General features: G+C 38.3%; 1 protein-coding gene across 2 annotated transcripts in view; it reads left to right on the top strand.

Moving 5' to 3' along the window:
- The window catches only part of MCTP1 (multiple C2 and transmembrane domain containing 1), a 339981-nt gene that overhangs the window by 158167 nt on the left and 165042 nt on the right, over positions 1-16772 (top strand). For both annotated transcript variants that reach the window (XM_018560532.1, XM_018560531.1), the window contains exon 14: positions 7621-7740. In XM_018560532.1, the coding sequence (XP_018416034.1) occupies positions 7621-7740 (120 nt within the window). The remainder of the gene's footprint in view (positions 1-7620; positions 7741-16772) is intronic.

Raw genomic sequence — 16772 nt, 5'->3', positions numbered from 1 at the left:
AGTTCAATGTAGATACATGCAAGGTAATGCACTTTGGAGTTAAAAATAGGCAAATGGACTATGCACTTATGGGTGTGCCACTAGGGAAGTCGGAAACGGAGAAGGATTTGGGGGTCATCATAGACCACAGATTGAAGAATAGCTCGCAGTGACAGGCTGCTGTGAACAAAGCAAGTAGAGTCCTGTCTTGCATTAAGAAGGGAATGTATTGCAGGGACAAATCTATAATTTTGCCACTTTACAGATCACTGGTTTGGCCTCATCTGGAGTATGCGGTCCAGTTTTGGTCACCTGAACTCAGAAAAGATGTCCTTGAGCTGGAAAAAGTCCAGAGGAGGGCAACAAAACTCATTAAGGGGTTTGATGACCTGAACTATGAAACAAGGCTGTTAAAATTAAATATGTTCTAATTGTAGGTTAGGAGATTAAGGGGGGACATGATATTCTTGTATAAACCAACAAAATTTTGCCACAAAGGGCGCAAGGGGTTCTTCACAGTTAGAGCGGTAACAGGAAGTGATTTCAGCTAAGAGTGTGGAAGCATTCAGGAGACTCTTGGACAAGTTCCTCGGAGAGCATAACATACAGGGGTACAGGTACGCCTAAGAACAAGATCACACGTGGACTCATACACATGCACACACCTGCTCAAACATAAATGCACACACGCAATAGGTTGGACTTGATGGACTTACGTCTTTATGTGCATATTTATTTTATTTCAGCAACTGCTGTTCTACTTGCCAAAATGCTGACATGCTTATGATGCTGTCAATACAACAACCATTTTTCTAATAAGCTGTAACAATATTCATATACAATTAGATTTAGTTTTAGAAAAAGTTCTTAGGAAAATGGTAAAATCTCTGTTGCCACATTATGTACATTTATGCCATTTTCAAAATGGGTCTTTGCAATAAAAGGCTTTATGATAAGCTAATAATGCATGCTGCACAGTCCCACCTCTGGTCTGCCCCACTCTTAACACATTTCCCCCTACACGGGCTCCTTGTGAGGAATACAACACTCACAAAGAATACCACATATTGTTACAAATCCTCAGTGAAAAAGCCCATTGTGATACAACTGGGACAAACACTTAATTCCATATCTGGAATTCCATATCATCATCATCGCAGTGAAGCAGCCATGTCTACATGAGCTTAGTCATATAATGTGCGGACTATGGAAAGTACATTGACACTTATGTGTCAGTGAACTTTCCATGTCGGGAATGCACAATGTGATGAACTCACCATAGCCATTCTGTTAGATGTATCTCAATGCTTTATAATGTGACCTTGTGATATACAGTGATTGTTGCAGTGTTGGATGTACCATTATAGGTTTGATTGCTTGTCTGGTGTTTCAAACCACTTAAATGTGTATAGAGCATAAGGTCCACATTTACAGTACAGAGATGTATCTGGCACTGCTTAACAGTGAGCCACCTGTTAAAGTTAGTGCCATGTTATACTATACCTACCATAGAACCAATATCTGTGCATCTATTTTTCCCTGTCAAAATTAAATCTGTTACTGTATTGACCAGCGTGATTATGCAGTAGCAGGCATCATAAATTGTGGGTAAAACTTTAGCTCAGCATGTCTCTGTTGTCCTGAATTTGGGGCAAATGCAATATGCAGATGCTGACTTTCCTGCAAGTCAGGTTTCTGGCACATCCTCTTCAAAAAAAAGTACAGGTTACTGAGGAATCTGCATTGTATTAATAAGTCACCAAGGAACCTGCATTGGATTGTGGGGTGTGGGGTACATGCTTGTCTGGGCTCTGATTTGTAACAAAGCTGGTATTTTCATATTGATAGTGGGTTTGGGTTCTCTTGTAGCATACTGGACCTTAAGTTTGACAAGCTTTATTGTGCGTGCAGTAGCACAGTTATACTGGTTTATACAATATTTCTGACAGGTTTACTTTGGTTATTATTCCTTCTCCTTTCCATGCTTCTTTAATTTTCTCTGTCATTCTTGCCCTCCTGTGTTTTCATATTTTACTGCTTGCTATATGCCTAAGGGTGTTTATACCAGTGGCTGAAGGATAGCCCAATTATACTTTGTATACATCGGTCTCAAATGGAATGTTAAAAGTTCCTAATGCCCCCCCTAACACTGGATCTGAAGGGGTATATTCACCAAAGTAATCATGCATGAGCACAAAGAGTAGTCCACATTTCCTTTATGGCATGTGTACAGAAACATATATACAATAAATGCATTAAGGTTAGTCTTGACATTGTAGACCCCTTTATTTAGGTTAAAAGAAAGCCCCATCCCCTTTTTGTGGATTTTATTAGCAGTGCCATTGTGGAAGGCTTCCATCTCTGCAGAAAGCAGCCGATCGCATCTTTATGTTATGCACAGTGCAACTCATACCTACACCACCAGAGAAGCAATGTATAGTCCCATATGCTATTATCAAAAAAAGAAAAAACCTACATACATTATTATTATTATTATATAGGATATAGCGCCAACAGTTTGTGCAGCGCTTTACAATATAAGGAAGACATTACAATCACAATACAAATCAAGACAAGATGGTAAGGAGGGCCCTATGATAAAAGACCGTACAACCGTATCGAAACTGCAGTCATATTTTTGTTTTTTTGTGGATTTTTGTTACTGTTAATATAATTTTAATAGTATTTAATTAATTATTTACTGATTTCCTTTATTGTTCAGATATTTGTATTCATGCAATAATTTTCATTAACTGCGTATAGTCAGTTAAAATATTTGTTGTTGCTTTTTATATGCCCAAACACCTTGAAGTAGAATAGTAACTTTTATTATCATTATTGTTGCTGCTGTTATCATCAACATTTGCATAAATCAAATGTCTACATGAATGAAGTTATTCAGTATTCACACTGTATACAACTGTTTCATGATGAAGTTCTGTGATTAGTGGGAGAGAGTAATAGATTAGTTGTCATGTCATTGCCACATGATCATCCAGTGAACAATCTTTGATTTTGCTTTAAAATGCATGATAAAGGATTAGTGCTGCATATGCATGACCCATATTTACTCTCAAACAGCTTTTTAATGCTGCCTGTAATATTATCACCAGACTTTTAAAATTCTTGCAGGGGCAACTGAAGGGAGCTCAGTTGCTGTTGATGTAGAAAAGCCCCAGAACTACATCTTCCAAGAGCCCTTTCACTACAATCAAAGGGGGACATTTATCAATAGCGCCTCAATGATTGTGGTTGCTAACCTATCACATATTATATTTTACATTGCAAGCTAGGGGCAGATTTATTATCTGTACACAAGTTGCATAATAAATGAGAATATCTGCACCTATTTAAAAAAGTGCTCCTTTGCACTTCTTAGTTCTGTGCCAAATGTGAGATTTATTTAATTTGAAAAAGAGGTGCTTGCAGTTGCAGTCTAAGAGAGAATAATCGCTATTTGGCTGCACATTCATTTAGAATCAAATATGTAATTTTGGTCACAAAAAACCCCAAAGAGTCATGCTAACATTTTGCATGAAAATTGCTCTTTAATTAATACATGACTGGTTTAATTAATGTTCTTCTGTGTGTGGATAGGCTCCTGTTAGTCAAGCAGCAACATTGTTTTGCTGGGAAAGAAAAATCAATGTATGCATGTGGAGAGAGAGAAAGAGTGGGGGATAGGTGGAGTTCTGTAGTCCATCAGGCAGGGCTGACAACGCTGGTTAGGATTTTATAAACAATAGGGTTGATTTTCTAAAGGCAAATATGCTGTTCACTTATCCAATCATGTGCAAGGAAAATTCAAAAAACCCAAAACAGTAATTTTGCTTGCACGTGATTGAATGATGGAAGTCAGCAGAGCTTCACTTCTTTCACTAAGCTGAGGATAGATTCCCTTGCAAAGTGATAATTCCCTTACACAGTAAATGGCCTATTTGCCTTTAGTAAAGCAACCCCTATGTTTTCTCAGCTCAAATAGGAAATTACACACTGGATTAATGAAAAAGCAGCGGGTGAATTTCTGTACTTGCATTGTATTTATGTTGCCCTGACATACACTTTTGCAGGGTATGAAGTGCAGTGAGACACCCCTGGTGGGAAGGTAGGGAAGGGTTCCATCTTTGGGGAAACAATAGCAGTTGGCTCACAAACATTGTTTGGGCATTCACTAGCTCCCACAAGAAATCATATCAATCCTCATAGATATAAAGATTGATGCCAAAGTTACCTGGATTGGGCAAGATATACTGCATTTCATGTTTATGGGTTCCTGAAGAGATTCTGTACTGATTCAGATATATTAAATGGTTTGCAGCATTCTGGCATGCAATGGGTTATAAAGGAATTTGTATTTGTCCCAGAACTGTCACATCTCACTCATTTCTGTCCTTGAACCTGGGCAATTAAGGGAGCCAACAGGGTGGAAGGAAGCAACTTACAAATCAGCCCCGAGCAAGGTGTTCCATACTTTGCACCTGCTGAGAATGTGATAGACAGCAATCTTTTGCAAATCAATTTATACCATCCATTTCTAACATGGAGTAAAATCATAATTTGAAAGCAGGAGTCAATTAAATTGAAAAATTAGTAAGGACTGATGAAAAAAAAAATTCTATGAAATGTGAAAATGCAAAATCAGATAATATAGTCTGCACTTGCAATCAAATGCACAAAATGTAAAAACACATATTTTGTCATGGTATTTTGCAAAACGTATGCATTGGCAGTCCTAAACATTTGTCTTGTAAAAAAAAAAAACTGCATTTTCCATATCTAAATAAAACAATTTCTATAGTAGATTTTCATGAGAAATATCTGACTGCAAGTTCTTGTGTTAGCTACCTAAATCTACTCATTGGTTTACTGAAATTATCCACAGAAAAGCAATGTTTCAGAATTTAGTAGTTAGTTTTCATATTTCAATTTTCATATTTTTTCATATTCAATAGTAACTGGAATTTATTGATCTCTGAGGGTAAAATGATTTTTATGAAATTTAACGTGACTCTGCTGACGTGTTAAATGCAGGCACATGGAAGTGCCTGCACCTACCTGCAGAAGTGTTCAGTGCTTCCGCCCCACGTAAATGCAGGGCAATGCTTCTTACACAACCCCTCCTTCCACACATTGCTATTGGCAGATGTTGCAGTCCATCATAGTGATGGGCCAATGAATGGAGGTGGGACGGTGTGGGCAAAATATCAGGTAATGCTAACGTTTTACCCAATCAGAATGGCTGGCATTTGTGCAGAGCAGTGGAACCGAAAAATTTGGAAATAATGTGTAGGCATCTGTCTGTACATCATACCTGTCAGCAGTTTGTTTTCCCCTGTTAAAATGACAGAGTCACTTTAAGTCATGTTTTACTAATGGTTAATACATGCACATGACTGAAACACATTGTTATATGTACTATAATATGATAATAAAGGTATAGAGTGTTTCCAATCTCCGAAGGTGCAATTTGCTTGATCTTTTTAGTTCCCTCCAGTAAGCCTGTTTGGGGGAAAAGACAATTGTAATTGTTTACCTTGAGACACCTGATACCCTCAGTACCCTTCTTCCCTCTCTCATAGGCACACATATGCAAGTTTGCCCAGTACAAAGTTGTATGTTTGCAGCACAGTCTTTGATTAGAAAGGTAATTTGGTGGCCAGGATGTGTGCATAGTCAGTGGCGTCACTAGGGGGGATGCGGCCCGCACATGGGTGACACCATTGAATGACTGACAGTCGGGCACTCAGTCATGGATCAAAAGCCCAATAATTGCTGGAGAGAGGAGGGGACTCAGTGGCATACCTTATCCCACCAGGTGAACGTCCCCTTCTCTCTCTGCCGGCTTTTATAACAAAGATGGCCATATTTGCACAATGACATCATGCATATGCTCGATGACGTCATAGCGGGGTGTTACCCAGTACCGGCTCCGGATGACATCGTGCCTCGGGACACCCCTGTGCATAGTTGCCCTTAAAAAGACAGCCTAATAATTTAAACAAATTGAATTGCCCTGTATCCAAAACAATCTTTTATATTGGCAACCATTCTCAAAAAGGAGAATGTGCTCCCAGTGAGAATGTGCTCCCAGTGGCAAGCACTCGGCTCTTTCCTTTCCTGAGCCATGGAGGTGCTTCTTTTGTGTGTTCTCCTTGCAAAGAAAGAAGAGGATTAGGCATTATTAGAGAATACACAGTGGTTATGTGCATAATGTACTCCTTTTATTGTGGTTAGGACAAAAAAAAAATGTAAACTAGAAATAATACATAATAAAGGATAAGTTCACCTTTTGCAAAAAATAAAGAAATGCATAATTAATAATATATTTTAAAAAATATGCATTTATTTAATATTTGCATTCAAGCCTGGAAAGCATTGCAATTGTGATCACTCGATCACAGTTGCAAAGCTCAGGCTTCTGCACATTTTCAAACTGGCAGAGCTCTGCTGTACTGAGGTATGGAGTTTCAGTTAGGAGAGATGGGGGGGAGGGGGGCTGCTGGACTTCAAACTGCATTAAATCACCTCATATGGCGTCCAGCCATCCTTGCTGTAGCAGATGCGGGAATATAGGCAGCGCTACCTAGAGCGAGGATGGCTGGACACCGTATGAAGTGATTTAATTAGGTTTTAGGTCTAGTTGTCCTTCCCCCCCATCTCTCCTAACTGAAACCTTGTACCTCCGTAGGAGCTCTGGCAGTTTGAAAATGTGCAGAAGCCTGAGCTTTGCAGATGTGATCGAGTGATCACGATTGCAATGCTTTCTAGGCTTGAAGAATGCAAATATTACATTTTTGCAATTTTTGCAAAAGGTATCCTTTAATATTCTGCATTCACCTTTTAAGCCAGTTGGTGGTGCTTTAGGATCCTTTTTAAATGTTTTCCTGTATCTCCTTAGCACTTTAAAATAGTAAAAAGTAAAGTTTATCAAGGATTAGAAAAAAAACCTTTATACCCACCTGCTTTCAAAGGCCACAAAGTACAATGCCCTTGAAATTGGATTCCCTGTTATGTGTTCATTTTGTGTTGTGTTTCATCAGGGAATGTGATATACCAACGAGTAATATAAGAGATAAATATATAATTTGACATTCCAGCAACCGAAATATGAGTTTTATGTGTGGTTGACCCTAAAAATGTCAGGAGATGTAGTCACCACTATGACTAACCTTCTTATAACCTTATAACCCTGCTATGTTAACCTTCACTTTAAAAATCTAAAGGACAACATTTCTATGTCTTTGTTCCAACTTTTAATTATCATTAAAAGTATTCTTCCAGACAGCTGGCCTGTGTTTTGCATCTGATTGCATGGTAACTTCTAACTATAATATCTCTATGATCATCTAGCATCACTTCCAGCAGCAAAATAATGATGTTTTTCATGCTTAGTTTTGTCAATTTTATGCTATAAACAGTTCATCTCATTGTAACCATTTGTTTCAGGGAGCTGTATGTGTAATTTGAGCCTAGTTATTTTTCTCTATTGATTTAAACTGATCCCTCTGTTGAACCTTTCCCAACTCTTGCTTTAAAACACATCTTTTAAGCCTGATTGTCTAGAAGGAGCTGTCAACCTTCCAGGTCATTCTGAGACTTAATTGTTCTGATAATATTTTCATCTTTTCATCTCTCTCACAGTTACTGCTGAGGAACTTTATCCGCATGAAGCGTTGTGTCATGGTGCTCATCAATGCTGCCTACTACATTAACAGTTGCTTTGATTGGGACTCACCCCAAAGGAGTCTTGCTGCTTTCTTGGTATGATAATCCTCTACTGTCTTACATAATTATCTCATCTGTTGTTTTTTTTTTTTTTTAAAGGGATGCAAATTATACATGTCATCTAGCCAACCTGGTGCACAACAATTAATGAGGAGAGGACAAATTAGCACATACTTTAATTCCCAGACCTTCAAAGACAATAAAAATAAGTTATACCATGCTACGGCATATATTGTTATACCAAACTGAAAATAATATCTATTTATCTATATATGGCCATCAGTCTATCTGTGTTTTTGGTTTTATGTGTCACTAGTTAAGTCCTGCAGATTGCAAGGTGGCGCCTCCATGGATCAGACTTGTATTTCCACCGCATCCCACTGATGCTCGAATGGATTGAGATCTGGAGAATTTGAAGGCCAAGTCAACACATCAGTCTCATTGTTGTGTTCCTCAAACCATTCTTGAGCCATGTTTGCAGTGTGGTGGGGTGCATTATCCTGCTGAAAGAGGCTACGGCTATCAGTGTACTTGGTCAGCAATAATGTTTAGGTAGGTGGTACATGTCAAATTGTGGCATCATCACAAGGGTATGGCAGGGGACAGGCAGTCAAGGAACCAGGAGGGGGAGACTACTATGAGTATAACTTGCTTCACTAGGTAAGGAAAAATAAAAGGATGGCTTTGAGGGGTTGTAGAGGGAGGGTTGGGAATGGTGTCATATTAGAGTGGGGCTTTAACAGGATGAACTTCTTCTGCATCCACCCACCTTTTATTCTGCATCCACCCACCTTTACTCTATGGATTGTCCTAGCAGAAGACAACTAGGGACCATGAGGCATGTTATAACACACCTGGAAGGTGATAAGTGAGAAAAAAATGTACATCTTGGCATATGATAGAAGAAGTCATATATCCCTCTGTCCCATATATCCATCTATCCGTCTGTTCATGTATTTGTCGCTATTATCTATTACATTTAAATTAAGTATTTGTTTGTTTTAGTAAGAGAACTATGATATTTTTTGTTGCAGCATTATTCTGTGACTGGGGAAACATGATTATCCATATTCTCGCTAAAGTGTTACATTTTTAGTAGAAAATGAAATCATAGAATTTATTTAATCTTTTCTATCACATAGCCAGCATAAACCTCTCGCTATGATAAATACAAAAAGCCGCAGATGACATTGTCCATATCCTTCCTATTTGGGAGATACTGTTGCTTTAATGTTTCACTCAGCTAGTATGCAAGGACATTTTAAGGTAATATGGTTTGGTTTGGTATTTGAAAAAATGAAGTTTAATCTCTATATGCCTGATGGGGCTTCCCTTCACTTGGAACATTGTTAGAATTATAATTAATTTGAAGAGAAGAAATTGAACATCAGTGCCATATGCGTATAATGTACCTTATGCCAGGTCTTCACTGGCAGCAGGTAAAGGTCATCTCTGGGTATGCACTGAAGAAAATAATGTGAGACTAAGTTTTAATGAGAAAATGTAGTTTATAATTTATGTGATATCTTTTATGTATGGTGGTGGTGCAATAGGTACGTGTTCACCTTTGTCTCTGAAAAAAAGTATACAGTGCCAAACATATGATTAAGAGCCCAAGGACTTTAACCCCTACTGTAATGCACTTGGCAGGGAAAATGTTTATATGATTATGCTGAAATCTTTCTCTTTCCTGTGTTCACTCTTTTGAAACATAGTTGCGATGTAAGCTGGTATTACACTGCAGTTTTATTATATGTGAGTGATAAATTAATAAACAGTTGGCTTGTTCCGATGTTTTAAAGGGGAACTTCAGGATTTACCTGCCTCCCCCTCCAATATTTTTTCTTTTAAAAAATATATATAAATATGTTTTTTGCTGTTCTCTTTTAGCCAGGCTCATTCTTCAGTGGTGTGTTCTTTTAGGTAGATAGATTGTTCGTCGGTTATCTGGCAACTTTTTCTTTTTTGCATATCGGATTGTAACTAAATTAAAAAAAAAAGCATATATTTCTGTATTTCAAATGTGTAGATAAATAGGCATATAGTAAGATATATATTTTTAATTGTATTTCTTTTCCCTAACATATCAGCTAATGGTTGTTTGTTTAAAGTTGTATAAGTTCTGCAATTTGTTTTCTAGTTTTGCTTTGATTAAGTGAGGCTATAAAACGTTTGGTAATCTCTGTTTGTTGTGTCAGGATTCTTTTCATGTTACTTAATTTACCTGTGAGTGTTCGGACTAATGTACAATTTTCTATGCAAAATAATCTCTGGCCATTTCCATTTTGAATAATTACCTTCACCGGCATGGGGCAGTGCTACACGGAGTGATTTCTTCAGTGTTATATTTTGTTTTTTGACATTGTTTTCTTGCTTCACATGTGACACGTTTAATTTAAAACAATCAGAATTTAAGGAATGAGCAATTTTAAAGATATAAGAACTACAAATTCAGTTTTGGCTACAGAAATGCAATGGCATGAAACTTCCTCTATTCCTGCTTCCCATTTTCTGCTTTACCAAGTGACCCTGTGCTATTTAATGTTATAAGACACATAGCATTGTCCCTCTCACTTGTGTCTTTGCTCTTTTCCTTTCCTTCATAGCTTTCATTTCTCACTGTAACGAGCGCAAAAAATAATTGGACAACTGAGCCATCAGTAAAAGGACACACTTAAGCATGCGTCCGTGAATTATTCTGCAGGACAAACTTTAATCTTTAAAAGTGATTGTGGATAATTTGTGGTACCATCTGTCCATTTGGAATTGTTTTAGCCTTTTCCGTCGTTCTAAGTGCTGCTGTGTTTAACATTAACATTTGATATTTTACACATTTAATTTCTGTACTGCTGTGTGTTCCTCTGGGAATGGTATTCTAGTGCTACATGAGAGAGACAAAGTATTGATCAGTTAACATTTCAGCTACATTTATGTATGTCGCAAAATTAATGAAAATGCCAGACAAAAATGTCAGAGTGCAGAAAAAGGTAGAATTTAAATGTGGTTGTTTAATGAAAAGTTTAAGATGTGCATTATCAAAAAAATGTGCCCCTGCCTTTTACGTAGCGCTCATAACTGAATGAGAGGGAGAATGTGCATATTTTACTTAGAGGAACATTGAACATGAAATATGAAGGGGAGACTAATCTAACCGCGTTTGGTATTCATAAATTGCTTTTACAAAGTACCCTCGGTATAGTTAGGACAATTAGAAACTTGAGTGGCATTTTTCTTCACTTGAAAAACAAGATGTCTTTCCCTACTTTAGAGTCATACGGGGATTATGCCAGCTTGTCCCCTATTCACTAGATAGATTCTACCTTGAACTGTAGAAGAGATCACTTCCATTAAAGTAAGTGTCATTAAAATCTTCTTTGGCATCAGAAAGCAGCAAACATTGACCTGCATGTCCTGACTTTTATTTTGTAGCTTCTATCAATCTTATTCTGTCTATGTACCATAGAGTGCTGTTATACTGGAAAGTGCTTTTTTTCAAGTTTCTGTTTATTAGAATATGCTGCATTTAGTCTACACAGTTATATTTGGGTTATTTTGTAGAACTTAAGAAATCTTTTCAATAAATATGGACTAAACCAGGCCTCATCAATGTCTCATTTTATCTCTTAAACCCTTGCTTTCATATTTGAACCTGATGCATGCTCCTTATATTTCCTTTCACATGTGAATCTGGTGCGTTCCCATTAAAGTGACACTAAACTCAGGAGTTAAAACTGAAAAATGCATTCAAGTACCCTAACTTTGAACAACATATCTGAATTCATGCTGACACTGTCCTTCCTTCTGGACGGTGGATACTATTTTTCCTCATGGTCTCTGTGTGTGTTGTAAAGTAGCCACTGCTCCAAACTCACTCCTGTGATGGACTTTAATCTCATGGTTAGCTTACTAAATTGTAGTGGTATTGAGGTCCATCATGGGAGTGAGCATGGAGCGGTGACTACTTTACAACACACACAGGGACCATGGAGATTAAAAGTAGCCACCCTCCAGAAGGAAGGACATGAATTCAGAGATGATTTGAGGGCCTACAGCTGAGTGATACACAAATAAGATACATGTTTGGTAATAGTTGGGGTACTTGAATGTATTTTGAAAATGTAACTCCTGAGTTTAGTGTCACTTTAATCTTTGCTTACCAGGAATTAGGAAAAATGGCTGTTGGCCCCAGAGTCCCTAGAGTTAATATAGGGAGTGCAACAACATGGACATCTTCCAACCATTCCACTAATGCTTTCAAACTATTTTTTAAAATCATAAATACTAGGTGGTGTAGCTACTATGACAAAATTGAACAAGCCATTAGGATTTGATAGAGAGGTTTGGACCACATATTTTTGCGTCTGTTATTTTAATGGTTATTTGATCAGATATGGGTGGTATTATCAGAATCATACTAATATTGTTCCACTCTTATAATATTAAGATTTCTGCTCACTTAAAGTATTATCTGTAGGTGTATATTTTTGTATATAAAAAATGTTTTAGGATGGAGTAAAAGTAAAGGCAATCAGTGAAATGCTAATGTTATCCTTTACAGCTAGAATCCAAAGAGCATCTCATGTGGTCACTGGAACAGTGGCGTAACAACCGTGGGGGCAGCCTGTGCGCTGGCCCCAGGCGTAAAGCTAAAGGGGAGCGCCGGCCGAAAATGGCACTTTTGGCTAAATGTCGAAAGTGCCATTTTCCTGCCGTATTGTTGGCGCAGCCATGATTTCTATCTTCCCCGCTGGGCGCTGTCCCAGCGTGGAGGAGAGAAAGTGACAGCCGGCCAAGCGCTGCGGGAGGAGACCGCCGTGAACCGGTGTCTCTCCTCCCACACCGCTCAGCCGCCTATCACAGTCCGGCAGAGCGGTGTGGGGGCAGAGACAGCCCACGCTGTCACAGGAGGCTGGGCTCTCCTCCCTGCTCTGCTCGCTCAGCCTCCTGTAACAACATGTCAGAGAGCAGTATGGTTACTGTATCCTCAATTATGAATGAATGGGAGTGATCTACATCACCACATCACTACATCATTCATAATTGTAGTTATAGTAAACATACTCTGTCCTCATGTTATCAATGAACAGGGCAACTCATAAAGGATTCCTGTTCATTGATAAGAGGGGATAAAAAAAAGAGATTGAGGACTCTGTGTTCTCAATCTCTTTTTATATTTTAAAAGGGAAATATCAGGGGTCTGTTTAGACCCCTAATATTTCACCGAAGCCCCTAAAAGTAAAGTAAAAAATAAAAATATTTAATAAAAAAATAATTAATAAAAATTGATTTAAAACAATTAAAAGTTTATAAAAAAAAATATTAAAAAAACTGGAAAAAATTAAAATAAAAACATGTGGGTGTGTGGGGGTGCGGGGTACAGTTCCAGTGGATGTTTATATAATTGGGGGGGGCGAAAAAAAATTCTGCCCCGGGCGCCACTGCATTGGAAGAGTACTTTATAAAATCTCTGTTGTGATTTCCCCTCACTTTTGGAGAGATTTCTGAACACTCAATGTTGTGTCTCTGGAGCAGAAAATGAGGGAAAATCTTTGCAACAAGACTGCCAAAAATAAAATAAAAACTGACACAGATCTAACCATTCCCTACTCTAAAACATTTTCTAAAAATAATTGTCTAGAGATTCACTTTATGGCAATATAGAGCACAATAAGGACCACAAAAAGCTGTAACCCATGGCAACGAATAAACTTTGAATTAACAATCATCAGATCAAAGTAAAATGCTTTCTAATTGCTGACTGATAGTGTAATTTTCATATCATCACTGCTCTTAACACTTACTGAATAAGCCCAATGGCCCCAAGGTAAGTAAGTAATCACCCAGATAGAAGGCATTTTATTTATATTATTCCCCTACATTGTAAAGCACTGCGGAATATAAAATTAATGATAATAATAGTAATAATAACTGAGACAGAGATGAGACCAGAAAAAAGCAGCGTCACATTGAATTTAAATAAAAGGTGTTTAATAGGGCTTTGATCAGACAAGTAATTTCAGGACTTGCATTCATCCTGCTGCGGCTATGTAAACAGTGCACTAACAGATGTTGTGCTTAGTGATGGGTAATTTGTCTGTTTCTCTGTGTCAGACTCTTATGACCTTAAATAGGTCATTGTCACCAGTTGTAAGTCAGCAACACTTCCAGAAAACTCTGCGAGTTTCAGCGAGTGAATTGCTTCTTCTGAAAATTATTAGAAATACATTTGTTGTAAGTGTGGATGCTGTTAATGAAAAAATGTGTTTGCATAGCCGTCCAGAGCAGCCAGTCTTTTTTTATGTGCCCTACAAAACGAAGCTGATTTGTGATAAATGTGTACACAGGAGGGCAGTGTTTCTCTACAGACAGCCTGCTGTGAGCCATTGGAAGAGCTGGAATTTTAATTAAAACGCATTGCTTATGACTGATCAGTGTTGTTGCAATGGAAGAACATTTGCTCAGTGTATATTTATCTCAGAGCGTGGCCTGTACATTAGAGCAGACGTAGCAACAGGTAAGCTACTTTCTAATTAGCTGTAATTGCATATTAAGAAAACAGAGGAGCAGTCCTCTTGCACTGCTTAGCAACTGCAACCAAACTCTCATGTATAGGAAGGCTTAAAGGAGAACAAGTCCACAATATTTTATTATATGAGGTTAAAGAACAACTTTGTTAGAAAGCTGGACGTTGTTTTAAAGCCCAGTTCCAGGTTCAGTTTCTTTTTTTTAAATTGTCCCACATCAGTTAAAATAAAAAGGGAGCTTTAACTTTTATACCCACCTCCTTACTGGTGCTGTCTCTAGCAGGCTCACCACCCTGAGGTCCAGCATCACTCCTCTTCGCTGTTAAACGATGCCCATTGTCATTAAACTTACATCCTGTGAGCAAAAAAAGAGTAAAAGCAACCAATATATAGCTCCTCACCTAATATCCCTAGTGAAAGTAGTTAAACTATATGCAATATCTGAGGCAACTAGTGCCTTGCAAAGAGACTTTCTTTGGATGCTACAACAGTTCCTTAGAAACTCACTGGGGTTTATTTACTAAAGAAGCAGAGGCAGGCTACTTAGCAAAGTAAATGTTCACTTTACAAAGGGATACTTGGTAATAAGGGGAACTGGTATTCACTTTGAATTCCCAATCATGTGCTAGAGAATTAAAAAACAAACAAACAAGGTGTTTGCTAGAACATGATTGGGCCCATTCACACCAGCAGCTGCGCTACATCGCAAAGCTGTTGGCGTGCTTTGCCCGACAGAGTGCTGATGTGCCGATCCCAGCACATCACACTGTTTCCTTTTCTTTGTAATTTTATTGAAATGTCACTAGTGACATTTCATTAAGTTCTGCGTTGATAAAAAGTATGGCATGCAGTACTTTTTTTTAACGAACAAATAAGGCAATGACCACGAGCGAACAATTGTTTATGACTCCGATATATTTAGTTCAATAATGATGATCTTAATGGGCTGAGGTGTGCTGCTCTGAAATGCAATGAAAGAGACCCAGAAAGATTGAAAAACACAAACAAAAGAAAAACAATGCACAACACCTAACACATTATCCGAGGGATAGAGATTAAATAGATGGAGAAAAATACGCTTTAACTCACAAATGATAGCATGGATCAGAATGTTGAACATTCATCAAGAAGCCAGATAACTTATCACCATAGGTAGCGCTTGAAACTCGGGGTAGGCAAAGATGATGATCCTAGTAGCAGGACAAAGAACAAAGAACGACGAGACCCCTGATTGTACGTAAAACCACAGTGGAGCCAGAGTGGCTTGACAAAGCGGCAGAGCCTCGAAACGCATTGCCGTGGCAACCCTTTTTTGAGTGCAGATAATACAACACTGTGGTGTGTGCTGTGCTTATCCATAACAAGGAAGATTGCCTTGTCTTGCACTGTGGCTGCGCTGGAAAAAACGTCCAGCACAGCCCCTCGCACCTGGTGGGAATGGGCCCTCAAGTGAACACAGCTTCACTTTTTTATTAGCCTAGTGAGCTTACCTTTAGTAAACTAAATATATAGACTTCCCATGTAAATGGTGTTATACAGGTGCAGTCCAGCCTCACAAAACAATTGAAAAGCAGCAGTGGTACCTCTGAGACTTGATTAACCTGATTAAACCCCTGATTGGCTGGCTGGGCTTCTGAGCAGGGTAACCTGACAATAAGTTTTGATTATGAACTAGAAAATCATGTAACCATTTCATACAGGGGGGTTCTTCTGGAAAGTGTTAAATGGGCAGCACAGAATGATACAGGTAGCATAATTATGATAGGCAGCATCATGGACTGCAACAAGCACCCAGAGCTTTTAGGCTCCCAGGGTGCTGATGGAGGGAACATTCTGAAGAAAATGAGCCACAGGCAACAACTATTGTTTCTAAACCCAACCCATAGTACTAGGGATCCCTTTCTGTATGTATGTATGTATACAGTATACTGTGTGTGTATATATGCACCCGTACCAAATTTTTTTTTCGTACTCGCCGATAACGAATACCCATACCAAAAGTCCCATTAAGGAAGCTGGGCGGCGTGTAATGACTCCCCGCGTAAATCCTCAGCGTAAAGAAGAACAAGGAGTTCTGGAAGTGATGGTTTGGCCTCCACAGAGGCCTGATCTCAACATCATTAGTTAAATGAAACTTTCCTAACAGATTGAACATGCTCTACTCCTTTAGTAAATCAATCCCAGTCTCTCTTTAGAGGACAGGTTAGGGATTAAATATTTTGTGTTGTTGAAGGTACAGTGAAAAAATTAATGAGAAATATAGTGGCTCCCATTGCTGACCTCTCTATTCTCAAAATACTAATTGCCTGCCTATTAATGTGATGCTTTAGCCTCAATATTTTCTGACTCACTAATATGGATAAACATCATGGAATAAACATAGAATTGTGATCAGACACAGACAAGTGTCTAATATTTTTGCATTTAAAACAGTCCTCAAACTCTAAAGGGTCAAAATTAGGCTGGTTTAAGAATGTGAGTGGGTGGGAGCTAATACAAGTGTCTTGCCTCTGCTCTGTTCTCGACTTGTGTGTTTATATATAC

Source organism: Nanorana parkeri, unplaced genomic scaffold (genome assembly GCF_000935625.1).
Source record: "Nanorana parkeri isolate BGI_ZX_2015 unplaced genomic scaffold, ASM93562v1 scaffold462, whole genome shotgun sequence".
In the NCBI taxonomy this organism is placed as follows: domain Eukaryota; kingdom Metazoa; phylum Chordata; class Amphibia; order Anura; family Dicroglossidae; genus Nanorana; species Nanorana parkeri.
This window is presented reverse-complemented; position numbering and strand designations above follow the sequence as displayed.